This window comes from Rhagoletis pomonella, unplaced genomic scaffold, assembly GCF_013731165.1.
Source record: "Rhagoletis pomonella isolate Grant_MI unplaced genomic scaffold, Rhpom_1.0 Rhpom_scaffold_00007, whole genome shotgun sequence".
NCBI classification, from domain to species: Eukaryota; Metazoa; Arthropoda; class Insecta; order Diptera; family Tephritidae; genus Rhagoletis; species Rhagoletis pomonella.
The window spans coordinates 68601779-68627679 of record NW_023458561.1 but is presented as its reverse complement, the minus strand read 5'-3'; the positions used below and the strand labels follow the sequence as shown (position 1 = coordinate 68627679).

At 35.6% G+C, this 25901-nt stretch overlaps 2 protein-coding genes across 3 annotated transcripts in view; both read left to right on the top strand.

The window, feature by feature from the left end:
- The window catches only part of LOC118743425 (tyrosine-protein phosphatase 3-like), a 50057-nt gene extending 24285 nt beyond the window's left edge, over positions 1–25772 (top strand). For both annotated transcript variants that reach the window (XM_036476080.1, XM_036476079.1), the window contains exons 3-5: positions 1747–1859; positions 24922–25449; positions 25563–25772. In XM_036476080.1, coding sequence (XP_036331973.1) covers positions 24958–25449; positions 25563–25652 — 582 coding nt within the window. In that variant the 5' untranslated portion in view covers positions 1747–1859; positions 24922–24957 and the 3' untranslated portion in view covers positions 25653–25772. The remainder of the gene's footprint in view (positions 1–1746; positions 1860–24921; positions 25450–25562) is intronic.
- Positions 9241–13065, top strand: LOC118743424 (probable serine/threonine-protein kinase MARK-A). Its single transcript, XM_036476077.1, has one exon. It carries the CDS (start codon positions 11498–11500, stop codon positions 12674–12676), a length of 1179 nt encoding a protein of 392 aa, XP_036331970.1. The 5' UTR covers positions 9241–11497; the 3' UTR covers positions 12677–13065.
- Positions 25773–25901: the final 129 nt, after the last annotated feature.

Here is a 25901-nt window from a genome sequence, read left to right as displayed (position 1 = left end):
TCACCCAAATTAAAAGTTTAAAATCAATGTGATTTATTATGAAAATTTCTTGATTTTTTTTAAATTTTGTTTAAAGTTTAAAACTTTGGTTTGTATGGTTTTAGTTATAGCATGAAAAATAGATTTATAAAAGATAATAAAAGTTTAACTTGAAAAGCATTTTGAATATAAAACAAATCAAAATGTGAACATTTATTTAAGTCACTGTATGCGTGATGAGTGTCTAATCTAAATGTGATACTTCCAGCTCCGAAAATATTTTGTTGAAATGATTTTTTCAAGATGGGCTAAATCTAAAAACTGCCTTTTACAATTCGAAACATTTTTTGAATAATTTTTTAAACAACTCAAACTTTGAAATCTGCGATATTTCCAGTATATTTTGGGTTTTTGTACTATCGTTTTTATGCTCCCCGTGTAAAGTAATGCATAATGAAAATATCCAAGTTTGATTGGACATTCCTCACAAATATTTAGAAAAAATATATAAAGTCAAAACGTTGAGAATTTTGAAGGAACTGAATCCAGAGGATATTAAAAGTTCCGCAAGCCACTGCCAAAGATGATTTACATATTAGTCATATTGCTGGGCGTATTTTGTGACAAATGTCACAAAGTGCTCACAAGTGCAACCGGAAGAAGTCAATTTATGCAAAAGTATGCAGAAAAAAAGTTTAAAAAAAAACAAGTCTAAAAACAATTGAAATCGCAGACCTCTTGGCTTTTGTGCCCAAAAATAGCTAAGGAACAAATACGCAAATGTATGCACATAAATATGGGCAGCTATATATATGTGTTGTGTGATTTTATGTGAATGTGGAAGTTTTAGCGAAATTTGCGGCGAAAGCGATTTAAATGGATTCGTGGCTCCCTGCGTACCCTATAGGAAAATCGAACGTTGAGATAAGCTTACTTACCATAAAAACTTTATTTCCTTACTTACCATCTAAAAAACAAAACAAAAAACATTTAAGCGTATGCTTCGCAATAGGCAAACGTGCAGAAAGAATAGGACCTCCCTATAACGGAATTTGCTGCAACGGTCAGCTAAAATATAGCGAGGAAAGTGTCCAGTATTTACTTTGTGATTGCTAGGTGAAAACCCTAGGCATAATATTACCACTCTTGGAACTTTGTAGTGTCGTAGATAGCTCTATGCCATGCGAGATCAAGAAGATTTATTATTCATTACTTCAATTCACTTAAAAAACGTATTCACCCCGGTTAGTGCTTCAAAAACGAAGCACTACCGTCAACCATGGAAATGGTATACTAGGTGTCGGGTGTGAGTTTGTTTCTTGCAAAGCTGCTTGCCTAAATGGCAAATGAATATGAATGAACTCAGCCGATAGCCGACAGACCAAAGCTTTCATTCCAGGAATTCAGCTGGTATAAGTAAAAAACATTCCTTAAGCTGCGTTTACATGAGGCGATTTTCCAGGCGAATCAACATTGTTCTGGAGAAATCGCTCGTGTAAATAGTGATTCAAAAATCGCTTGATTCAAAGTAGACAGCAAGTCAACATTTGCATGCGATTATCGCCTGTCAAAAAATCGCCTCATATAAAGGCAGCTTTAAGCTCAACATGCGCGACATTAGGACTAAGTAATTTTCTGAAAGTTGGTTATACATCTGTATATACATACTTTAGATGTTGTATACGTTTTTTTTTGTTTTCCTTTTTTTTTGAACCTCTGTTAAATTTATTCTTGCTAACATATTTTTTTTTTTCACTATCATTTCAGCATCTTTTCAAAATCAGTGCGCTTATAAATAATTCAACTAAGGTTCGCAGATATCACAACTCTCTACATTCTGCATAGTTATCAAGTCAATTCAACTTTTATTATTCAGTCAGGTAAGTTTTTAAACAAAACTGTTTTCTGATGCTTTTCACCTGAATTTTCTTACAAAATTTGCATTTACTTAAACCACATTAGCAGTGTTCCATATCACGTGGCATAAAATGTTGAAAGCAAATGACAGTTATTCTAATGAGCATTGAAAAAGTATACATATATTAATGAGGAAGGCTGGGGTTCATGTAGAAGAAAGCTTTGAAGAATCGCAGCTTAACGAAACTGTGAAACGTTTTTTTAGAAAGTCCTCATACTTACCCATTTGAATACCATTTTTTTAGTAAAGCCAAACGTAGAAATCCGTCAAGTCTCAGTGGTCATAGGCTATAACACACAACTATCAACATATTTGTCGCATGCGATAAAAAAATGTCACACACAAAATCTCATCACAACTATGTATACTTTTCATAGGCACATTTGGGGGGGGCACCCAAATAAGCATCCGTAATTTTGTTGCATTTTGCATTTTATATGTATCATAATTCGCTATTGCTCGTACATTAGCTGGTCAGCTAGATAGATACATATTGTGTTCTCGATCATCGATACGTAATTTATTTCCGCTTGAAATGCGGCAAACCTGAGTGCATACATTCATACATAGTATAAATATTGGCATTAGTATGCTCGCAGGCACGTCGTTAAGTAATAATAAACTCGTAGATTGTCAATTAATCGCTGAAACAATTCAAATATCGTTCAAGCGCTCGAGTGCATACAATTACGTATACGCATCGTTGTACGGCAGCGGCACAAATGTGAATGAATTCTAAGTAGAATTATTAGCCCCTTTCGCCTGCCTTTAATTTTCAGCCTATACAGCGTCTATAAATGTGTGTATGTATTCTATGCACATACTACTGCTCATCGTTTAATGCCCCGCCCACACATTCGATTGTGTCACAATGGCAATAAATATTATTTAAAAAATATATATATCTATGTATGTATGTATGTATGTATATGTAATGCTTAGCAATTGTAAACAAATTTATTTGCTTATGGAAACATTGTTCATCACATGTTGTTAATTGTAGGCTTATGTCTGTCTGCTTGTTGGGATATAAAGTTATCTAGAATTTTTAGATTTTTTACTCAACATTTTTATACATATGTATGTGTGTTATTGCATTTCAATTTAAAATAGTTGTGTGACATGAAATGCCCATTTGTGCGATAATACAAGTTTTCTCTTTGTTCATTTCCCCCATTAACGGATCATGCAACGACAAATATGCTTTCAATTTTAATAACTACTAATAAACATGTACATATGTACATACATCCATATTTCTGCGTATATAAGTACATACAATGCATTTTATTCCATTACGGCGTGTTTGCTTTTGCTTTTAATTACCGGTGTCATCTACAACAAAAAAATATAAAAATATTGCTATGAATGATTCACAAACTATGAGAAGATGATATGCATAGGGATGTACTTACATGCATATGTATGTATGTATGTACAAATGCAAATATATTTTTACAATTATAGTTAGATCAGCTCTTGTCCAAGCATGTTAGTCGCTTTAGCTGGCTTGGCTAAGTAATCAGGTTCTCGAAGTAGTCCATCACTAAAAAATCTATGAACTAATAACTATGGTCTAAGGTTAAGGGCTATAAAGGCAATTAAAAGCGAAATGATTTTATTCCTCCTTTATATTATTCAGAAATTTTACTCCTTCTTAGCCAAGACGCAGCCTGTCGGTATACCGTTATTGCAGGCATAAATATTTCGAACCGGAGATATTTAGGCCCATTAAACCTCGAACGCCGGGATCTGCGATAATAGCATATTCCTTGGTCACCCACCTCTAGTAAGACTCATCGATTAACTGCAGCACAGCGGTAATGCTTTATATTAATCTGTACGATGGCCAAATTTTTTGCTTCCTCGGAGGGAGATCCCTCCAGCGGAGCTTAGTTACAAATTCGAATTCGAGATTGTTCTCCCTTTAGTCCTTCCAGACGTACTAAAGTGGGTGATTCTTTGTTTTCTACGTCGTTGTTGCGCTCTCTGCCTCGAAATATCTTCTCTTTGGAATGTCCCAAACTAAAGTCGATTTTGCAACCCAGGTTTTCTATTTCGTTCCTTCGAACCTCAGTTAAGCTTTCCACGCAGCAAACTTTAGGGTTCATAATGCCCAAGTATTAGAGCAGCTTTGCCGCCGTCTTCATACAGAGCGAAAACCACCTAATAAAATAGATTAAACGTAAGAAAATATCTTTAAGGTTTTTCTAAATTCAATAAGAATTTTTATATGAAATCTCCAAAGACCCTCTATGGAATATTCTCCCTTCTTTGTCTGTTTTATTCCTTAGTCCAGAAGCTTTTCGTAGAGATAATCTTCTTGTTGCTATAGAACAATTTTTCCCCTGTGCATCCTCATTTTGAATAACGAAATCTGAGTGTAAGGTCTTGTCAAAATATCTTTCTGATAGATACTTTAAGATCAAACCAAGTTATCAAGCCTTCAGGGTTGGCTAATATGCTCTGCATCGCCAAGCCCGGAAGCTGCACCTCGATCTGTGGCCACTTGTCAAGGACAGGTTTTGCGCAGTTAGATGACTGCTTGAATATACATATATCGGCAGTGTTTCAACAGAATGCATGCTGCCTTTTCACAAGCTATTTTTTTGATTTCAGTTTTCTATGTCCACTTTTTACAAAAAAAAAAGGCGTTGCACAATATTTACTATACATATATCTTTTTACTGATTTTTCAAAGACCCAAGGTTTTATCCATCTTTCAGAGTAATTTAAATTTACAGTCTTTAAATGGCCAAAAAGGAATATCAAATTTAAAATATACGCTTTGCAGACTTTTTTTTTTTTGACATTTTGCGTATACGCGGTTTTGCACGCCGAGCGACGATATGTATGTATGTATGTATTTCACTTAGTCTGTGTGTGTTTAGTAAGTATATATTTATATGTGCTTCCGTTTACACTCAAAAGCACAAATATGGCTATGAAATCAACAACAATCAAAATAAGCAATTTTCGAAGAAGTAAACAAAAATTTGCAAAGAACAGCGAAATAGCGCAGCTTAGAGGCCAAACACACAATTGACCCCATTTTCCGATAAAGCAGTTGGCCGAAATAAAACGCAAACTAGTCTGCATAAATATAAACAAAAATATTATATACCTAAATATGTACGTAAACAAATATGTGTGTATGTATGTATGCAATAAGCAATTTAAGTTGCCAAAGAAAAGTGAAAACTCTGTTATTTAAGTATTTATTTATTTTTTTTTTTAAGATTAAATTACAATTGCATGCATAAACTGCGAAAACATCAACTGTGGAGATTCTAGCATAACTGAAAGTAATAGTTTTATTACGATACGATCAATTAGTCAGACAAACACTTCATTTACACGAAAATTAAATAGAATTCTTAATTACACTTTTGAAAATTGCATGCTTGTAAGTATGTATGTATTTGCAGTTCATAACAGATGTTGAAAGTAGCTATTGCATTTTATTTAGTTAAAAAAAAAAATGCAATTGAAATTTTTACAATTAATTTTATGCAACCTTCACTTTTGACGAGAGGCGTCCCAGTACGGAAAGAAACTAGTTTAAATATCAACCAGTTTTTTACGCACCACTACTAGTTGAAGATCTGACTTTCTTTCTCGTAACGAACTGTTGACTTTAACAGTCCCGACTCTGAATTTGATTTCAACTACTTAAAAATGCATTTGGCTTTAAGCACTTCAAAGTCAATATGTTTTTTTGCAGATCTCTTTTCAACCAATTTAAAATTACTTGGTATTAAATGCTTAAATAGTTAATTGCCCAAAATTAGATGATTTTTTTTACTAAGTAATATTAAATTATTTGCAAAGATATACATATATCAAAAGTGGTCAGCATGTAACCATTCAATCCCGAATCATCGTTTTGTACAAGGAAGGTTTAAATGTATTGCATTTCCCGATTACTATATTTTTCTTAAGAATTTCCTAATACTTACTCGTATTTTTATTTCTTCGAAAACAAGTCAATTTAGTTCCATTTATGTTTGTACACTTTGATAATGCCCACCTTAGCTTATCTATGAACTTAGCTGCAGCCACTTAAGATCTACTTAAGTGCTCGCCTTTGTCGCAATTTCGTACATATCAAATGTAATTGTTGTTATCATTTTGAATTGTCGTAAAAATTGTGGTTTTTATTATGGTTGCTTATCCCTCAAAACGTTTATGAGTTGCTTTTGATTTAAAACTATAAAAGTGAAGTGGACACTAATTTGGAGTGTGAGTGTATATGTACATATTTACGTATGTTTGTATATTTGTATATTTCTGTATGTATGTATGTATGTATGTATGGATATGTGAGAAATTTGCTGTTTCAAACCCACTAGGGAAATGAGATGCAATATATTTAGCAAACTAGTTAGAGAAGTAGTTACATTGTAATACTTTCAAAGCCAAAGAATGAATGGCTAGTCACTTATAGACGCTTTCTAGTGGGCAAATGAATTTCGGAATTCAACTACCTTCCTCCCGTCTCCAGTCTAGTATAATATTTCATTTCTTTTTTTGTACCGGGAAGTAGAATTTATTGAATTTAATTTGTTGATGTTAGTATACAGCTCTCAAAAAAAATCTAAAAAACAAGTAATTTTTAGCAAAAAAAAACCGACTTAAAAAGATATATATATATATCTATATATTTCATGATCCAATGATCGGATCTAAACCACTACCTTTCCGTTGCAAAAAGGATTATTGAAATCGGTTAACGTGTTGCAAAGTTATGCGGTAACATACATAAAAAAATAAAAATAAATAAAAATAAAAAAAATAAAATATTCCGACGAACTGATAACCTCCTCCTTTTTTGGAAGTCGGTTAAAAATACATTTCCTTATTTATGTTGCTTGAAAAAGTACTTTGCAGGGTGATTGACTTGGTTTTTCCAAACCGGTTTCCACCGGTTTTTTGGATACCTACAGGGAGTAGTTTTGAAATCTTGATTTTTCGAATATCGAATACATCGGATTTTATTATCGAACAAACCGGTTTTGTTTTCATTTCATACAAATCTTCATGGCTCTATAAAAGTCTATAGAAGTTCCCAAGCCTATATCATATTTGATTCCAATAATGAATGTTTGACGCTTAAACGCTTTCTACGTATTTGGTCGATTCCAATTCGGATTATACTTCTTGATGTCGGAGGGATCTACACTTTTACTCCACCTCCGAAGAAACTTTTCTATGGCAGAAGTACACTCATTGCCATTTGCCATTGTCTGCCGAAAGGCGACCGCTATTTCAAAAACTTTTTTGATGTTTGTGGGACCAGAAATTCAACCAAGGGGCCTACAGAGTGACAGCAGGCACATCTAAGCACTCGGATACGGCGGCAAGAGTACTACTCAAATCCGAAATGACGTCAGAAAAAATGCAATAAAGTATTAAAAAAAAAAAGTTAATATAAGATCAAATGTGAATTTTTCACTGATTTTTATTTGTTTTACTTTTGATCTAAAAAAACTTTAAACTTATTTTGGTTTGCCCTTTCCTAAATAAAAGTTATCTTTACTGTTAATAGTTTTAATGTAATTTTTGGTCATCGCTTTATACTAACATGAGAATTTTCTTAATTTCCAAATGGCGAACCGGTTTTTATCAAACTTCAATTTTTCGAATTACTCGAAAACCGGTTTTGGAAAAAAGGCGAACAATCGAAAGCCCTAGTACTAAGCTTTTCTTGTAAATTTTCTTGAAGAAATAAATTTTTTTGTGTGCCCAGAATCAATCGAAAGTTCGTGTGGAATATTCTGTAGTTCCTTTGTACTAAATCATAGATGAATTTATGGAGTTAGCAGTTTTTTATTAAAAAAAGATGAATGTTTATGGAGTTCGTAGATTTTATTTTCCATAATTTTTAATAAATACTATAAAAATAATTTGCTTTCACCACCATGTAGCGATATTTTCCCGTCATTTTCGTCAGTGGAAAAGTGGAGTTAGTAGCTTTTTTCTAAGAAGGTCTAAACTAATACAAGAAAATTTGATAGAAGGAAATTGTTTTTCCATTGTCAAAGAGACGGCAAACTTGTTTTCTAATCTCAATTCTGGAGAGAAAACGCCTTCTTCAGCTGGCACTTCAAGTGTGGAGCCATCTATATAAAAGTTTATGTACTCGTTACATATACAATAAATGCAACTCTTTTACAAAGCTGCACTCGGTTTCTCTAAGCAAAACGAAGCCGAGTCTCGTATTACACACATTTTTCCATAACAACACAACAGTAACAAAAGCAGCTCACTTAGCATAACTCTCTTCGAAGAGCACAGAACGAACGAGTTATGGTGGCATCCAATCCAAAGCCCCATATCGAATTTGGAACAAAAAGGGCAAACAAAGCGTAGCCATACACGCCATGACGGCTCCGACTTCCAAATATGTTTGTAGAAAGAAAAATTACAAGCCCAAGTGTGGCACGGTGAGAGGGGCTTCCTCCGAAATGGGGAAAAACCAGTGCCAAACTATCAAAGAGCGTAGAGTAATGAGGAGAAGTGTTACAAACCAACTTAAAAAAACAAAAAAAAAACAAACGCAGACAAGTTCCAAGATACTGGAAAACAAGTTATCGACATTTGCATGAAGCAGCCATAAACCAACAAAAGCAAGAGAAATTAAACAAAAGCGCCAAAGCACGTGAAAACAAAAACAAGTACGTCAAAAACAACAACAAACAATACACGACGGACATTCGATCTCTGTAGATCGTTGAATCCACGGTAGTAAAAAAAAAAGCTGGTAAATAACAATTCGACTTGAAAATTTTATGAGTAAGAAATTGCAAAATTTAAACAGAAAAAAAGCTTTCGTTGATCGGTGATCAGCAATCAGGGCTGCCAACTATCCTTAGCTATGAAGTGCCAAAAAAGGTGCCATTTTTTAATTCTTAGCATTTAGCACACTTTCCAAAGACCAGAGTCGAATGCCGAAAAAAAGATAAACCAGTTGTATGTCGTATCGAAATAAGAAAGTTTTAGTTGAGAAAAAGAAGTACAAGCAAATGATTTCACAAAAATGTATCGAAATATTATCTACTATTTTTCAAAAGTGCCATTATAAGTAGAATAGGGCCGAAACTGGCACGGTATGAGCCAAGTTGGCAGCCCTGTCAGCAATAGCAACAAAAGCACAAGCGGAGTATAGGACGCGGACCTGTGCGGCAAGCGATTGAGCTGCGCTCAAAGCTGGAGCGATTTGTATCAACAAAGCGGTTGGGTTTGGTCGCTCAGCCGATCGTGCGCTCGTCTCTCGTCTCAAACAACACGCTCTCATATGTACGTATGTACATACAAACATACATATATTGGTATGGTAATGATTTCGACTGGTTGGCTGTGCGATCGTTACGTCTCCAATGCGGTTTTGCGGTCGCGGTCGCGGTCACAGCAACAGCAACAGCCGCAAACAATAAACAGTACATTGGTAGACGTTTAGAAGAAAACACTGGAACCTACGGAAACATCATCGTCGAACTGAGACAGCATTGAAGATCGCTTGAACGCGCCAACGTACTTAAACCGACGGGGCGGCGACAGAGAGTACGCGAAAGGGGAAACGGAATAAAATAATAAGCAAATAATTAAAATAAAGTCAAGACTATAAAAGCAATAAAGCGTTCGCATAAAGACCGAGTACTACAGTACAGTTTCGGGTTGCGGAAATGTGCAAAAAAATACCGTAATCAATAATTTTAAATTCCATAAAGAAATTGAAAAAGGGGAGTGTAGCTATGTGTATGTATTTTTGCTGATTACGAGTAATCAATGACATTAAATGACAAATGTAAATACGGCACACAAGCGCGAGCTTAAATAACTAAATTAATACTTTGGAAGGCAAAAATAACCAAGATAGTACAAAGTGCAAAATAACGAAGCAGCGGCGAGGCGGGGTGCGGCAAGTGAAACGAGAAAGACAAAAAACAAATATGGAAATTATGGAATATATGTAAATATTATTAAGCAAATAAAGAAAAATATTGAGAATCAACAAATAAGGCAAAAACGCGCAGCAATAAGCCTTGTACACAAGCCATAAAAGAGCAACAACAACAACGCCAACAAAAAGACCCAGGTATTGAAAAATAGAAGCGAAAAATTATCGAATTAGCGAATAGAGATAACGTTTAAAGTTTGCGTCAGTGCAAAAAAGCAAATCGCTGCAAAGGGTTGCCGAGCGCTAGGAGGTTTAACGCTCAAGCGACGTTAATTAAATAGAAAAACAGAAGGCAAGAGCAACAAGTGGGAAAGTGCAAAAAAGGTAAATAAATACTTAAATAAGAAAAAAAAAAGTAAAAAGGGAGAAATAAAATACTAAAGCGCAACTGGTGTGTAGGCACAAGTGTGAAAATTCTGAAAACCCAATAACAAATCGACTTAGTGACACAGCTGCAACTGTCGAGTGCGGAGGTGTAAAGCGCCAAGACGCAAACGAACGCGCAACTAAAGAAATTCAGCGAAGCGAGGCAGTAAGTTGGAGATAATTTCAAATTAAGCCCCTTCCTCACCTGCAGCTTGAACTGGAGCTGGCAGTACGCAATACGCTAGCGGCTAAGGGTAAGGGTTGTCGGGCGCGAGCGCGCAACTGAGTTTGAGCCAAGCGGTAAAATAAGTCAGCGTGACCGCAGCACGTTGTGACAACGCACGCGGCATAAGGCGCAAAATAGTTCAGCATCCACGACTAGTATCCATATTGACTACAGAGACAAGCTGTGATATAAGCAGTTAAGCGAATGAAAAATAAGTAATTAAATAACACAAAAGCAAAGTGTAGAATAACAAATTCGCAAAAGTAGAGCATACAAAAATTAACAAAAAGTTTATAAAACCAAAAACATATAAGTAAGTCGCAACATTATTAGCAAATATATATGTATGTATTCTGAATTCTTATTATCAAAACAAATTGCGGAAAATTCCAGCGACAAGTGACAGCTAAAACGGCTTATAATCACTAATTAGCGGCTGAAAACAAAAACAACTACTTCATCTTAACACATACATACATACATATATATATATTATTGTTTTTATTCATCTCCGCTAGAACGCGCTGTAAAGCAAAGCAAAAAATATTCAATTAAAAACAATAAATAAAATCATTTGGAATAAAAAAAAGTTGGGAAAAAACACGCCGCGCACACACAAACACTTTGCTAAATCGCATACACATAACAACGGTTAAACAAACGACATTGACGCTTGCAACAGGCGAAGCTAATTAGCGCTCGACAACAGCAGCGAAAACAACAACAACAACAGCAGCAGCCGCTAATGTCCCTCAACTCAGCTAGCGAGCAGCGAATCAGTGGAGGGAGCTTTAAACGCCAGCAGCAGCAGCAGCAACAGCGACAGCAGCAGCAGCGCCGCCACAAACAGGTTTCACATGCAAGGTCAACTGGCGACCGCCCGCCAACCAAATAAAGTCAATACAAAACAAACAGAAACAGAAACAAAAACAAAAACAAAGAGAAAACGTCGAATAATTCAAACATTGCACCGTTATTCGCTGCCAGTAGACGCATACGCGCACGCATTTCCGAAAAATCAAATCCTTTGTGACAACAAACAGCCAACATGCAGCCAGCTAAAATGGAAACGAAACGCACCATCTGGTACAGCTGCAATCAGGAAATACAAAGTCAAGACAACGACAACAACAACAGCAATGAAATGAACAACGATAGCAATAACAATGCGCATGTCCACAATGCTGACGCGCAAGTCACATTTAATCATAGCAAGGCGACCGAACTACGCCAGACGCGCTTACAACGTCAGCACGAACAGCAGCATAACTCACCACCACCACTGACACCTGCTAGTCCGATAAGTGCATCAAGCTCGTCGACGCAAAGTGCGCCGCCTCCCTTGAACGGTGGTGGAGAAAAGTTGCGCTCCAGTGCCGCGCCTCATCGTCTGCCGCGTCGCAAACGTTTGCAGCGTCAAAAACCCACCGAACTGGACGATGCCGATTTCGCTTATGCCGCCGATCTGGAAGAGGAGGATGAAGAAGAGGAGTTGTTGGTGGTGACGCAGCCACCGCCGTCAGTTAGGTTTAATACGACATCACTGATAGGCGATCCATCGCGCGGCACCGAGCTGCATGGCACCCCCTCGTACGTGACAGAGAAACGCCTGCATCACTTCCAGCAACAGCATCACAGCACACCTTTCGATGGTCAGCCGTCATCGTTGCCGAATTGCTTTGCATCCGCGGCTACAGTAAGCATCTTTCACCACCACCACCACCACCATCAACGTGAGCATCGCCTTAAGCATGAGGAATCGTTTGACTCCTCCACCACCACCACAACAAACACCACCGATACGGCGACCAGTCCGGCCAGTCCATTGCTGCGTCGCCACAATTTTACCATGTTGAAGCGCGACAATTCCACACACTCAGAGTCCTCCAGCCGCTATTCGAGTGTGGATAGCTTGTTGGAGGCGCGCAAGCCCGACCCCGAAGCCATTCTGATTAATTTAGGCTTTGGCCCGGTCGGTTCGGAGGATATTCTGTCGCGCATACCGAAACGTTTCCTCAAACCGTCACAGGTGCGCGGCATCGACACAGAGGCTTTCATACGTCGCCTGCAGTTGGCCAACAATCTTGCCGATCACAGTGTCTTGGGCTATCGCGGACTCACCGGCAACCCGGATATACCGCCATCGCGCATTGTCGCCAAGATTATGCATCGCTTCGAAGTGAACGAGCGAAAGAAGTCGATGGGTTCCATAGAGCAAACGATTTGACCGAACTCGCGCGCGGAGGGGAGAGAGGAGAGAGGGGAGATAAGAGAAGAAGAGGATGCCGCGAATTCATTCACCAGTCACCAGTGCCAAAAAGTTGTTCTATGATTTAACTAAGTTAAGTGACAGCAACAAAAAAAACGCAACTTTATTTCTAATTAATTAAGAGTTAACACAAATTTTATATATCGTTAGGGAAAATAATCATTATATTTTTGTTATTGGTAGTTTTTTTTTAGAAAGAAAAATATTGTACTTAAACAAATATGAGGAGAGAAATGCTGTTAGTTGGAACATATTCAAGCAGATATATGAACGTACATACATACTAAAAGACAAGTGTTACTTAATTTATTGATAATAAAATACATTTTTTGTTTAACTGTGAAAAATTATTATTTTTTTTTTGAATTATGATAAACTTAAAAGCAATGTGATGGATGAAAAGAGCAGGCAACTGAGTGCGGTGTAGTGGCGCACTCTTTCGCTTTGAAATTTTTTTTTTTTTTTCTAGTAAAAAAAATCAAACTCTAAATTTTGCCTCTTTTTTTTAGAAGATATTCATCTAAAACTTGTCATTGTGGGCACATACTTAACTCCGGGCCCGGGCTCGTGGTATTTTTTCTATTTAATTTTAAATACTCTTTTGCATTTGATTGCCTTTTGCTTTGAAATTGCATTTTGCTTCAATTTTATGGGCACAACCCTTCGCCATATTCTATTTAACTATTTAAAAATAGCAGTGTAATCGTTAAAAATAGATATGCAAACAATAACTTGCAAACCTGGCACACAACGGGGCATTACTTGCAAAACAAAAATTCATACACAAATAAGTACAAAATAAGCTCGAATAAGTACAAAATAAGTGCTCAGGTTTATCTTGTAGAAGGTATCGACGTCAAAGGCCAAGAATGCGTAAGCAAAGTATAAACAAAAGAAACAAAAAAATAGTTTGTTTAAAAGAAAAAAGTAATGCATACATACATACATACATATCTATGTATGCAAGCATGCAGCTACTAGTAGTAGGTACTATTTTTGTGTCCACACCCTCTTTTTCTTTCGAATAGCCGAATGGAATGTGTGAAATCACTGAATCCACCTCCAACCGCTTGCTGGCACTTCAAAGTGGGCTTCATGGCAATTATATAGAAAATTATCGTTAAATGCATAAGATTGCGCTGCGCCCAATCAAAGGCAATTGAAAGCAATCATAAAGCGTGGCTACAAAATTATTTTCGCAAAATGATACGATAAGAGTGAGCTTACATATGTACGATTGTACGAATGAATATAGATATGTATGTACGTATGTATGTATGTACGTAGACAATACGCATACACATTTTATACGAGGATCTGTAGAGATGCATTTTTTTATTTTCAAATACATTCAACTACCCAGCTAACCGGCGCGCGGGGTCCGCAAGGTAGGACTCCCTGTGTGCTTATCTTCCCGGGGAGGATACGAAAAGAGTCCCAAAGGAGCATGCTCGCCTAAGGAGGAGAATTGAGTGCCTGCAGGACTCTTTGAGTTTGGAGTACTAGAAAGTTCACTCAGACAATCCGCAAAAGCTCTGCGCGGACTCCTCGGTTTCGCTTATGATTTTTTTAAAAATGGCTCCGTAAATCAGCCGTAGATAACCTAGATGGAGTATGTTTTTTCTTTCTTGAATTGCTCTCGTGCTCCGATAATTGTCCGAAAAAGAGGTATTATGGTGCTTGCAAAATGCCTTATCATATTTTTTCTATTAAGTAGAAAACAAATTAAAATTAAAAAAAAAAATGGTTTTACATAGTATTCTTCACAAAAACAAAAAACAAACGGAGAAATTATGAAATTAATAAAAACTAATTTTTATTATTTTTTTCGCGATTCAGGAAGTGTGAGAACGAGTTTTAACTATCAAAATTGGGTAATTGGGGTTGTCTTCCGAAAAGCTCACAGCATTTCATCCGATGAGTTTTTGGTGGTGAGTTTTGAACTCGGTGTACACTGCATTTTCCCACAGTTACAGAATCTAACCCCTGGAGGAGAAGAACTTGGCTTCACTTGGCTTCCAATTTGCGTCAGTTAGCACAGAAAAGAAATGACTGGCGTGCTCTATTGGACTCGACCAAAATCGCTTAGTCGGTTACAGCGCACCTTCGAGGAGTTCCACTTTTCATATTCGGTGCACTCTGCACTCGGCTGGCTGGGTAGTACTAAGTACATACATATGTATGTATGGAGGTGTGAGCTCGTCTGCCGTCCATATTTGCCCGCATTCGTTACTTTCAAATTAATCATTCCACTTGAATGGGATTCAACTCTGCAGGTGCTCTGTGGGCTGTACTGACGCAACGGAAAGCTTAGAAAAATACAAAACCACCAGAAAGAGATCCAGCCCCAGCATAATGTATATTTACATACATATACATACATTCCACTTAGAATTCGGTGAATCAATTTCTAGGCGTATATTTACATATGTAGGTACAAAGTATACATATCTTTGTATATATATACTATATATTGTACATAAAATTTACCTAAAAATGCAAATGAAACCGTTGTGCCAGTAAACTAACTCAATGAAAACTCTTTAAAGTTTTAAATTCAAGAAGCGCATGGTCCACTTAAATGTTTTCTTAATTTATTAAACCATTTGTGAAATGCAAACTAATGCAATAATTTATTAAAAACAGAAGTATACTTATATTTAATTGATTTAAACAAAAAAATGTACCTTGATTTTTTTTCTATTTTTTTAATTAATGGTCGTTCAAAGTATTTAAATAGCAATGCGGTTTTGTTGTCAATTACCGTTTAGTCACGTATCAGGTGTAGTTGCAAAAAATACGCAACATATGAATTTATTTCAGCAATCGAGTTAAAGTATAATAGCATAGACAGACGGTAACGTTGATGCGGATAACCGATGATAAAAATTGTACTATGACAGATGGCGGTAATGCGGATTAACGAGCCGCGGGATCGTGGGTTCGAGTCGCACTGCCAGTAGAATTTTCAATTAAGGTTTTTTTGTTTGTTCATTCAATTATAACTTACATATCAATTTTTTATGATGTCTTTAGTTATTTGTTGTTGACTTTTTTAATAAAATTAAACTCTAAAAATTTAGATTAACTAATAATAAAATAAATAATGTGAAATAATGGAAAACTAAAGCAAAAAATAAAATATATAAATAAAAAAAATAATAATATATGTAAAAAAAATTTAGCAGGGTTCTACGAAATGATAGTACGCAGTTCTCACCACTCGCCTACTGGGGATGCCAAAACTGCCTGCTTTGTTTGCTTACTTGAGCAATGGACAAAAGCTTCCCCTGATTCGCATTAAGGAGGATTAGCTGCAGGACGTAATCCGGATCAACTTCAGTTACTTTCCGAGATAATTTCGAATTAACGAGTTGATTCGGATCAACTCTGCCGTCTTTCTTTGGTTTAAATACGTCCTTTCCGTTATTTCTTGTGGAAAGAGTGAGACAACAGGCTCTGAAATATCCGATGTCAAAATTCCTTGGTCACACAGACGAAATAATGGCAATTTTTTTTCTAGGCCATTTTCTTAAGTGCTGGATACTAAGCTTTAACTGGAAAAATAATATTTTTGTTATCTATGGCCTTATAACAATTATATTCAACAATTTTATCGAGCTTGAGGCCGTTTTTACTCAGCCTTATCATGAATTTTCATTCCGTGTGAACTCGTTCACATTTCGCTTTTGCAGTTCACCTATAGTATGTTGAATATTCACCAAGCGAACTAGTTCACTTCGAATCATGTTCACACCATGATAAAAATATAGCAAGGTAGAACCGTTCTCTCAATTTGTCGGCCATGATTTTTTTTTTTTGAAGTTTGCCAATATTTTAAAATCATATAAAAGTGAAAATAAAAAAATGAAATTGTTCGAAATTGTTGTTGCTTGAGTTTGAAAATGAAAATGTGTGTGTGAGTTTGTGAGTAAATTTAAAAATTAAATTGTTTGGAAACGTCAAGAATTTTAAAAGTGACTCTCAGCGGTTCTACCTTACTATATTTTTATCATGGTTCACACTATCGTATGACGTATTCACCTGTAAAATAATTTCCTCTCTCACATATAAAATCGCAAAACAATTGCTGAATTTTCCATCAAATATTCATGATAAGGCAGATTGAAATTTTTTTTGCGAAAAACACACAATTTACATTTTTGGTTGAAGTTATGGCTGTTTCGAAGATCACCACATCTCCTCATCAGACCTATTCAACTAGGATTCGATCCAACAACCCGAGCCACAATAGCCAGCAGCTTTTTCCACTTTTCTATTTGTTAAGCCTGGCGGCTGGGGTCGTTGGATCGAATCCCAGTTGAAGAAGTCGGCCATAAATGTAAATTGTGGTTTTTTTTTCACTAAAAATTTTCATTAAAACCGGCCTCAAGCTCAATAAAATTGCTGAATGGAAAAATAGTGATTTTGTTTTGCTTGCGCAGCATCAACAGTTTTTTGTCGAGGGCCTTTTTTTTTGATTTAGGGTGCGATGTGAATACATATGCCGGAGCAAAGTATTGGCACAACAAATTTTTCACAATATGTGCAACAATTTTTATTCTAAAATTTTTCCGCTAATTTAAATTTAAACTTTGTGCGAAGCTCGCGAAAATTCAGCAAATCTTCATAAAAATTTTCAACTTTTTAATCAGATTTTTTAGAATTTTTTTGAGAGCAAAGTTTAAGTAGCTAGGAATTTTCGTTGATTTTTGGCAATTTTTTTTCACGCAGTCTCTTCCATTTTTTTCGAAAATTCTTTATATGGAAAAAATGCAAAACACCTTCAACAAAAAAAAATTCTCATAAATCAACGCGATTTTTGACTAACTCCGAACTTGCATTTTTTTACTAGAATTTAATAGGCTACAAAACTGCATACCCAACAAAATTCTAAAAAATCCGATTAAAAAGTTGAAAATTTTGATGAAAATTTGCTGAATTTTCGCGAATTTTGCGAGTTTAGGAATTATATTTTTAAGTTTTTTGTTGTTGAATGAACCATATTTTTATACAAAATTGGCGGAAAAATATTACAATAAAAATTGTTGCAAATAATGTGAAAAATTTGCTGTGCCAATACTTTGTTCCGGCAGTGTATGTAAATAAATATGAAAATAAACTACTAGATCTTTAAAATATACAATTTGCCTAACGTTACACAGAAAAATTATAACGACTAACTATTGCTAAACTTAGTAAGTAACTCAATCTACAACCACATTTTTTAGTATTTTTCATTTTATTCTTAGTTTATTTTTTCATTATTTTTTCATGCTAAAAGTTCCACTTGAGATTTTTTTTGTTTGTTATATCCATAAATGATCCGCTCCAATTGACGCAAATCCTGTTTCTTGTTTCCTACAAATGGTGTTAGATCTAGAAGTTTTTATTTGTTGAAGTATATACGCACACTTATCACCCACCACGCTCAGCACAGCTTGAATTGCTCGAATGAGAAGATTTTGACACAATTTAGACAGCTAGTGGTTAAGATTTGGATTTCCAGTTTCAACAACATAATACACTTGAAACGATTCTTGGCCAGTTAAGCATTGTAATCGTGAATGTGAAGAGCAATTAAATAATTTAAAAACATTTAAATCTTATCGCAATGGAATACATGTTATACGGTGTTTACATGAGGCGATTTTTTCGGCGATTAGTTGAATGAAAAGTTTGCTGCCGACCAGTTTTATTGAAAGCGCTTAATTGAAAGGCAGCTTAGTTAGTGATAGTTGCTTCTTACTAAAAGTTGCCCCTAAAATCACCTCCTGTAAACACCATATAAATTGATATGCAAAGGGTGGTCGATATAGTACTTTTTTAATCATATATTATTTTGACAGTGACATATATTATTTTGACAGTGATGCAAATTTATTAGACAACAATTTTGCTCGCAAAATTCCATTTTCTGCCAAAGCGTATTTTCATATCGATGGCTATGTTAACAAACGAAACTGCTGCATCTGGGGATCGGAAAACCCGCAGGTGATCGTCGAGAAGGCGATGTATGCTCAGAGAGTGACAGTTTGGTGCGAATTTCGGAGTTAGACTTCTTCGTGGAGTGCCATGAAGAACCAATGTTATACAAATAATCTATTTACAAATCAGGCCCTTAAGGCAAATATCGAGCTAGCCATGGGTGAGATGGAGCCAGAAATAGGCTTAACAAGGCGCGCTACTACGAAGCAAGCCGAGGCAGCCACATAAATTAAATCGTCTTCCTTAAATGGCAGAAATGTTTGCTCTTTCGTGGAATAGTGATTCGGATTCGTATTTATTCATAATTTTCGAATATATTTCGCGAAAGTAAAATATAAAAATAGCTGAAATCACTTTCTTTTTTAAACACCTAGGATATCAGTGACAAAATTTAAGTGACCCTGAATGACAATAAAACTGAAAGCTTTACAAAATACAGTATACATATTTAAAAAATTTTAGAATCATTAGTTGAATTTCGGTACTGAAAGGGTTAAGAAAGCTTTTGTTTAAAAGTGTGATACTAAATGCCTTTCACCATGAAATGGCGCCAATTTTCAGTGACTATTGCGTTTTAGACTACGACTAATATAGCCCTTGGACGGATATTGTGAAAGGTTGGCCTATACCTTAAAAATTACTGTTTTGTCACGGCCCACTGTACGAAGCTATGAGTAGAGTAAGGCCCTTTAAGAACTTGGAAATTATTTTGGGTTATCAGGTCTCTAGCAATGCAAGATTATCGCACACCGTCTTCAAAAGAGTCACAACTCAAAATAATACGTTTGTAAGGAAATGCGAAAAACTATTTCTTAGCACATGATAATTATATGGGCCTTTCCTTATTTTTTTTTTTAACAAATTATAACAAAAATTTGCTCCAGCTTTTGCAAAAAGGTAAATAAAAGCTCTGCGTACATTTTTAGCGCATAATCTCAAAAAGGCCTAATTTTGAGTTGTGACTCTTTTGAAGACGATGTGCGATATCTTAATCTTAAAATTTTTCTTTTTTCTTGTCTCTTTATCTTTATCTCTATACCTTTCTATATATTTATTTCTATCTTTATCTTTATTCTTAAATTTATCTCTACCTTTCTGCTATCTTTTTCCGTATCAATATCTTTATCTTAATCTTTATGTTTTTCTTTGTCTAATTTTAATTTTAATTTTGACATTATGTTTATTCTCGTCTTTTTCTTTATCTTTGTTTTTGTTTTTGTCCTTGTGACTCTTTATCCTTATATTAAGTATTTAAATTTACCTCCATCTTTGTCTTTAACTTTATTTTAATTTTCATCTTTGCCTTTATCCTTTTCTTCATCTATGTATGTATTCAACTTTACCTTCATCGCTTGTACTAATTTTTAACCAAATCGTTTTATTCAACCTCTGCTTAGCAGTGCTGTCGCTGTCACTCCAATCGGAGTTTTTCATTCTAATTTATGGCCAGTCTTTCAGTGACAGTTTCAACTTAGATTAACTACCTAAACTAAGTTTAAATTGCACAGCTGGCTAATCTGAGTGTAAACCAGCCAGCTCGGGCGTTTAAACTAAGTTGAATCATCACTCTGTCGCTCTACTTTTTTATTTATTAAAAAGAAAACCCAATATATATTTTTTTTACAAAAAAAAATAAACCCTATGTTTTTTTTTAATTCTCATTTTTGTTGTTGGTGTTTCCGACAGGGTAGGAGTGTGATGTAATGTGGAACGATTTTCCGTCATCCCTTGTCAAATTTGGTTTGTCTCAGAACGAAAAATGACACTGAAGATGGCACAACGCCGAAACCGTTTTTTTTTTTAATTACAAAAATTTCCAAGAAAAATTGTATAATATATAGTGTAGTTTTGTCAAGCAGTTTTTAAAATTTATCTGCCCTTTAAACACATTTTTTTTTTGTCAGAACAAAGTGTGTTGTTAGAAGGCAGATAAATTTAAATGAGAAAACGGCCGTTAGTGATAAGTTTTAACAATATGCCGAAATTTCAAAAAATCGTAAAAATTTAACTGTGTTCGAATTTAACTTTAAAGAACTTTTGGAGGAGTGAATTCATGGAATCCTCATAAGTGACTTTTTACAGCCTTCAATTTCCGATGCATTGTTTTAAAACGACTTATAAAATTTCAAAATTGAAAAATAAAAATATTTCGTTTGTTATTTGTCTGGAATATAGAAATTCGCGACATCTTAATCTTTATATTAAGCACGATAGTAACGCTTTCATTTCAAAAGGGTTTTTCAAAAAAATTTTAGATTTTTTGAACCAATCTAATGTGCACACATTCTTAAGTAGGTAAAAAAAAAAACAAATTCAAACAAATATATGATTAGTCTCGCAATGTTTGACATCACTCCGGTGTTGCACTACATTTTCTCTAGTGTCACTCCGAAACACTTTTTCTAAATTTGCACCCCGATCAAACGATAGCACCGCTGCTTAGCACCTATCATAAATCAGGAATCAATATTAAAGCAAACATTTAGGGGGCATTTCCGTCCCAACCATGCTCATGTATGGCATTTGGATTGGTATCAGAAACACAACAAAAACCACATAGAAGCAAAGTTTTGGGGGAATGTTTAGTTATTTGCACGGTTCAAGCTTGTAAAAAGTCACACCTGACGCCTCGAAACCTTCCACAAACCCCTGGGGAACCTGTGGAAAATGGTCTTTAATTAGTGTTTTGACACCGGAAAAAAATAGTATTGCGCAGAGCTTCTTTCTGCGTAGCCGGCCTTCAGCCGCGCTTAGAGATTATAACCCTTACTACGTAGAATTCTCTTTTCTGTGTTGTGTATGCTACCGGCCAAACCCGTTCTTAGGACAAACTAGTTTTGCCTAGGCTTAACTAGATCAGGCTCCACAGTATTTTTGCGTAGAACATACGGTTGCCAGACGTACTGATTTTATCAGTACAGTACTGATTTTTCAACTCTTGTACTGATTTTATTCATTTCTTCAATCAGTACGCTAATGTCCTGATTTTTCAAAATTTGACTGATTTCTACTGAGTGTTCAACTCAAACAAAATACATTAGGATTTTCTTAAGGTTTTTACATAACGTTGGAACTTGCTTAAACTGCGCTGTAAAAAATAAGAAGAAAATAATTTAATTATAGTTGACGTGTTTCAAATAGTATTTGATATGTCCAAGAAAATAATATGCAACAAAAAGATCAATCGTTTTATGGGCACATCGCCGTGTCGTTACGTACTAGTTGAGATAATATCGAGCCCTAACCGCCAAAATAACATAAGCGACACTTTTTTCAAAATTTTATTTTTGATGCAGAAATATTCCTAGAGCATCTAGATGCATTTCTGCATCAAAAAGAAAATTTTGAAAAAAATGTCGCTTACGTTATTTTGGCGGTTAGGGCTCGATATGATGGAGCTTAAATTATTTAAAAAGAAGGATGACGTTTGTTTTCGAGTGTTGTTAGTTATAGGTGCAATCCCGTATTCCTCGGACTCGGACTAGTAAAACTGTCAAAAAATAAAAATTCGCTCAGAGCGAGAGAGTAACATTGAAAAGTACGGGATCGTTTTCTAGTAAAAAATGGTAACTTCTGTCAACTTCAACATAACCTCCGAATTTTGGTTGTAAATTTCTGCTAATTTTGTATGTAAACACACTCAGCCCACACATGTAAATAACCTAAAACACTTTCAAATTCATTAGAATCCACTTAAACAAGTAATTAAATACTTTTCAACATGAATTAGCAGAGTGCACTTTTCTTTTGTTTACAATTTGGTTGCCAAACACACTACAGCTGATCGTTTGACACATTTACCAGAATTTACCAGCAAAAAATTCTCGGACTAAAACTGGTAACTTCTGACAGAGATAGACCCGTATTTACTCTCTTTTTTGTCCTCTCAATAGTCAGAGAACCGAGTACGGGATCGATTTCCAGTGAAATCTGACTGATTCTGACTATTTCTGACTAGTCCGGACTCGTACGGGATCGCAACTTATGTTAGATAAGCATCATGCCATCAGCTGTTTTTCTTACTAGCAAATAGTTGCTAGTAAAAATTTATCCAGTAAAAATCCAGTAAAACTTGCAAGTTCAGCTGTCATTTTTGTTCTCTCAATTTCCCCTCTTTTGCTAGTTTCTTACAAGTTTTTGCGTACGAAAACGACATCCAGTAAAAAACCAGTAAAATTAGTACTGGATTTACTGGATAATGCGTACGCGAACAGGGCTTGTTATTCACATTAACAAAATAATTGTTTGTGGTGCTTTTAGAGTTGCAATTGACAAAATAAACCCATTTAAATATATAATAAGATGGAAAATACTAGTTTTCTAAGAAAATTGCATCGGAAAATAACAAATAAATGAGCTGTTCATAAAACTAGCAACTTCTTGCTGGTTTTGCGTTTTCGTACTTTCTTGCATATTTCACTCATTGGGAGTAAATATTGACTTACTCTCCGAAATTTGGTTACTGGCAAGTTACTGGATATTTTTTGCTGGAGAATACGAAAACACAGCTATTATCTGTTACTTAAACTCATAATTTTGCTTTATAAAAAATTGTACTGAAAAGTGCTGATTTTTTTAGCATGAAAAAGTGAAATGTACTGATTTCGTGCATAAAAAATCTGGCAACCCTAGTAGAGCACTTTTTCGCGTAGATGTATCGGAGCTGGAAAGAACTAATTTAGCCTAGAAAAAACTAGTTTGTCCTAAGACCGGGTTTGGCCGGTAACATATACAACATTTTTTGTACATATGTGTAACTCTGGCTACGCCATCCCATTATTTTTGGGTAAAACTCACTCAGAAATTCACAGAAATTGGATATTTGGGAACGAATTTATTAAAAAATTAGTGACCGAAAATTTTCAAGTTAGGTTTAAAATAAAGTTTAGACCCCCTTGACTATAAGTGTGTGTAAAAATTATTTGGACCGCGTCGCCCATTCGGACACATTAGCCCGAAATCATTTTGCAAATAACTAAAGCCAAGCTCTGAACTTTTTTCTTTTCGTCGTGCCCAAATCGCAGACTGTCGCGTTTTGAGAGTGAAAAAGGTTAGGGGAAGGATTTTACAATATTAAAATAAAATTGAATGTAATTCCGAATTTCCACTAGGCATTAAAATGACAAAAAGTTTATGTTATTTAAAAAAATGTCATGTGGAAATGGACTTAATGGCCGAATTTCTTTATTCATTCTGAACGTTTGGAATAAACTTTTTTGTTTACTTATTCTTTAGAACGTTCCTGATGATATGTTAACGTATATTTCAAAAGCATTCTGTTTATTCCGGCTGTGAAATGGGATTATCCGGAATGTATAAAGAAACGCAGCCAATGATTATTTTTTAGTGTAACCAAACGATTATTTTTTAATGCACGACTTTGTCATTTGTAATTTTTGCCATTTAGTGCCTAGTGGAAATCCAGCATTAGAAAACAAAACATATTTGATGTAGAAAAGTTAAGAATCTTAATAATCCGAATCCGATAAAATCGGAAGATGTGTGCATGTCATCGTTTCCGAAGCGGTAACGTCTGTAGTAACAAAAACGGTGCGGATTCGGTACGACAGAATCGCACAGGTGTGTGGATGTCTTTAACGGCCGGTTGTTCAATGTCTGGTTATCACTACCACTACACTATCGAGGATTTCGACATCATCAGTCGTTGTACTTAACCGGAGCTTCTACCTCCGATGTGCTAATCAGACATTGAACAATCGGCCCTAAACCTTGAATTTCATTGTCAATTTTCTTCACACTTTTCCAAACAAAGCCCCACTGTTTTCCAGCCGCAGCGCCATCTTACGACTAATGACAGAACTAACAAGTTTTCGTTTCAAACGGCAGATGTCGCAACCATAGGTAAACTGTCAGTTGCTTTAACATTTCTTCACTTTTCTGTTTTGATCGTTGTGGAATTTCATTATCATTTAATTTTTATATTCGTGTGTGTTTTTCACCGTATTGTGTTCATTGGCGACTGGTTTGAAAGCCGCCGACGTCGCTTTAATTATACCTGAACAAATCGGAAACTTTCCAAAACGCATTTGCATTTCAACAAACGAACTTGGTGCTTTCGGAAGCGCTTCATCAAACATCACCACAAATAATCTACCTGTCGTTACCGTTTTGGTTAATAAAAGTTTTCTTCTTGTAATTTTATTATAATTTCTCAAAATGTCCGGAATTCATTGCAATGGCGAAATGGCGCATAGCTACTTCAAGGCCACTGCCGCCGCAGCTAAAGCATCATGTCAGTCTGGAGCACAAATGCGTCTGGAATAGAGAATGCTTTGGGTGCACAACAACAGCAACAATTCAAGGCAATTCATTGCACAAGCAGCAATAGTATACAGAGTGCTAATGCAGGTAACAGCAGCGGTTCCAGCAACAATCACGCCTGTAATCAACACAGTAAAATCTTAGCCAGTCAAAGCCTCACTGCAATTGGAAGTCTCGCACATCTCCATAATATTAATCATTCGCCCAGCGGCAGCGGCACTACAAGTACTTCGGGAACAGGTTCAGGCAGTACACCACATTTGGGCCAACATTTCCACACTTCTGCACTATCGGCTGCTACCGCAACAATAATTGCCGCCACTGCGGCTTCACTAGCTGGAGGACACTCGAATTCACATATCAATAACAATAATAATAACGGAAATAACAACAACACTAACAATTCCAACGCTTATCAACGTAATAATAGTATCTCTCAGTACACGCCAACAACTTCCAGAGTAAGTATGGGATCATGTGGTTTTATAAATATGTATCTACTGAACAGCTTTTTGGGGGGCTAAAAAGCGGGCTTTTAATTGAATATTTAATACAAAAATGCTATTTATTTAAGATATCGAACAAATATGCGATTGTGTGTGTGAACGTGTTGGTCGTCAACAAAAACCACCGGGGACCGAGGCGATTAATGCGCTGCTCGTAAAATGAGGCGCAGTAAAGCGTAACGTTCCACCTGCGCACAAATACGGCTACATACATATCTTTAGATTGTTCATTCGTGCAGGTGATTGCCCTTGGAAACATACAAATGTATTAAATAAATTTAAAAAAAAAATCGATTTTGGAACTTTTTAAAATCGGAATTACTCAAAATGTCTCCTTAACGCGGTTGTGAAAAAGGGATCGCGCCATCTTCTTAAAATTAAAATTCCGTTTTGCATATCAGTTTTGA

Bases quoted from the DNA above. Each gene is read 5' to 3' on its own strand.
- LOC118743424 (XM_036476077.1), top strand. From the start codon at position 11,498: ATGCAGCCAGCTAAAATGGAAACGAAACGCACCATCTGGTACAGCTGC.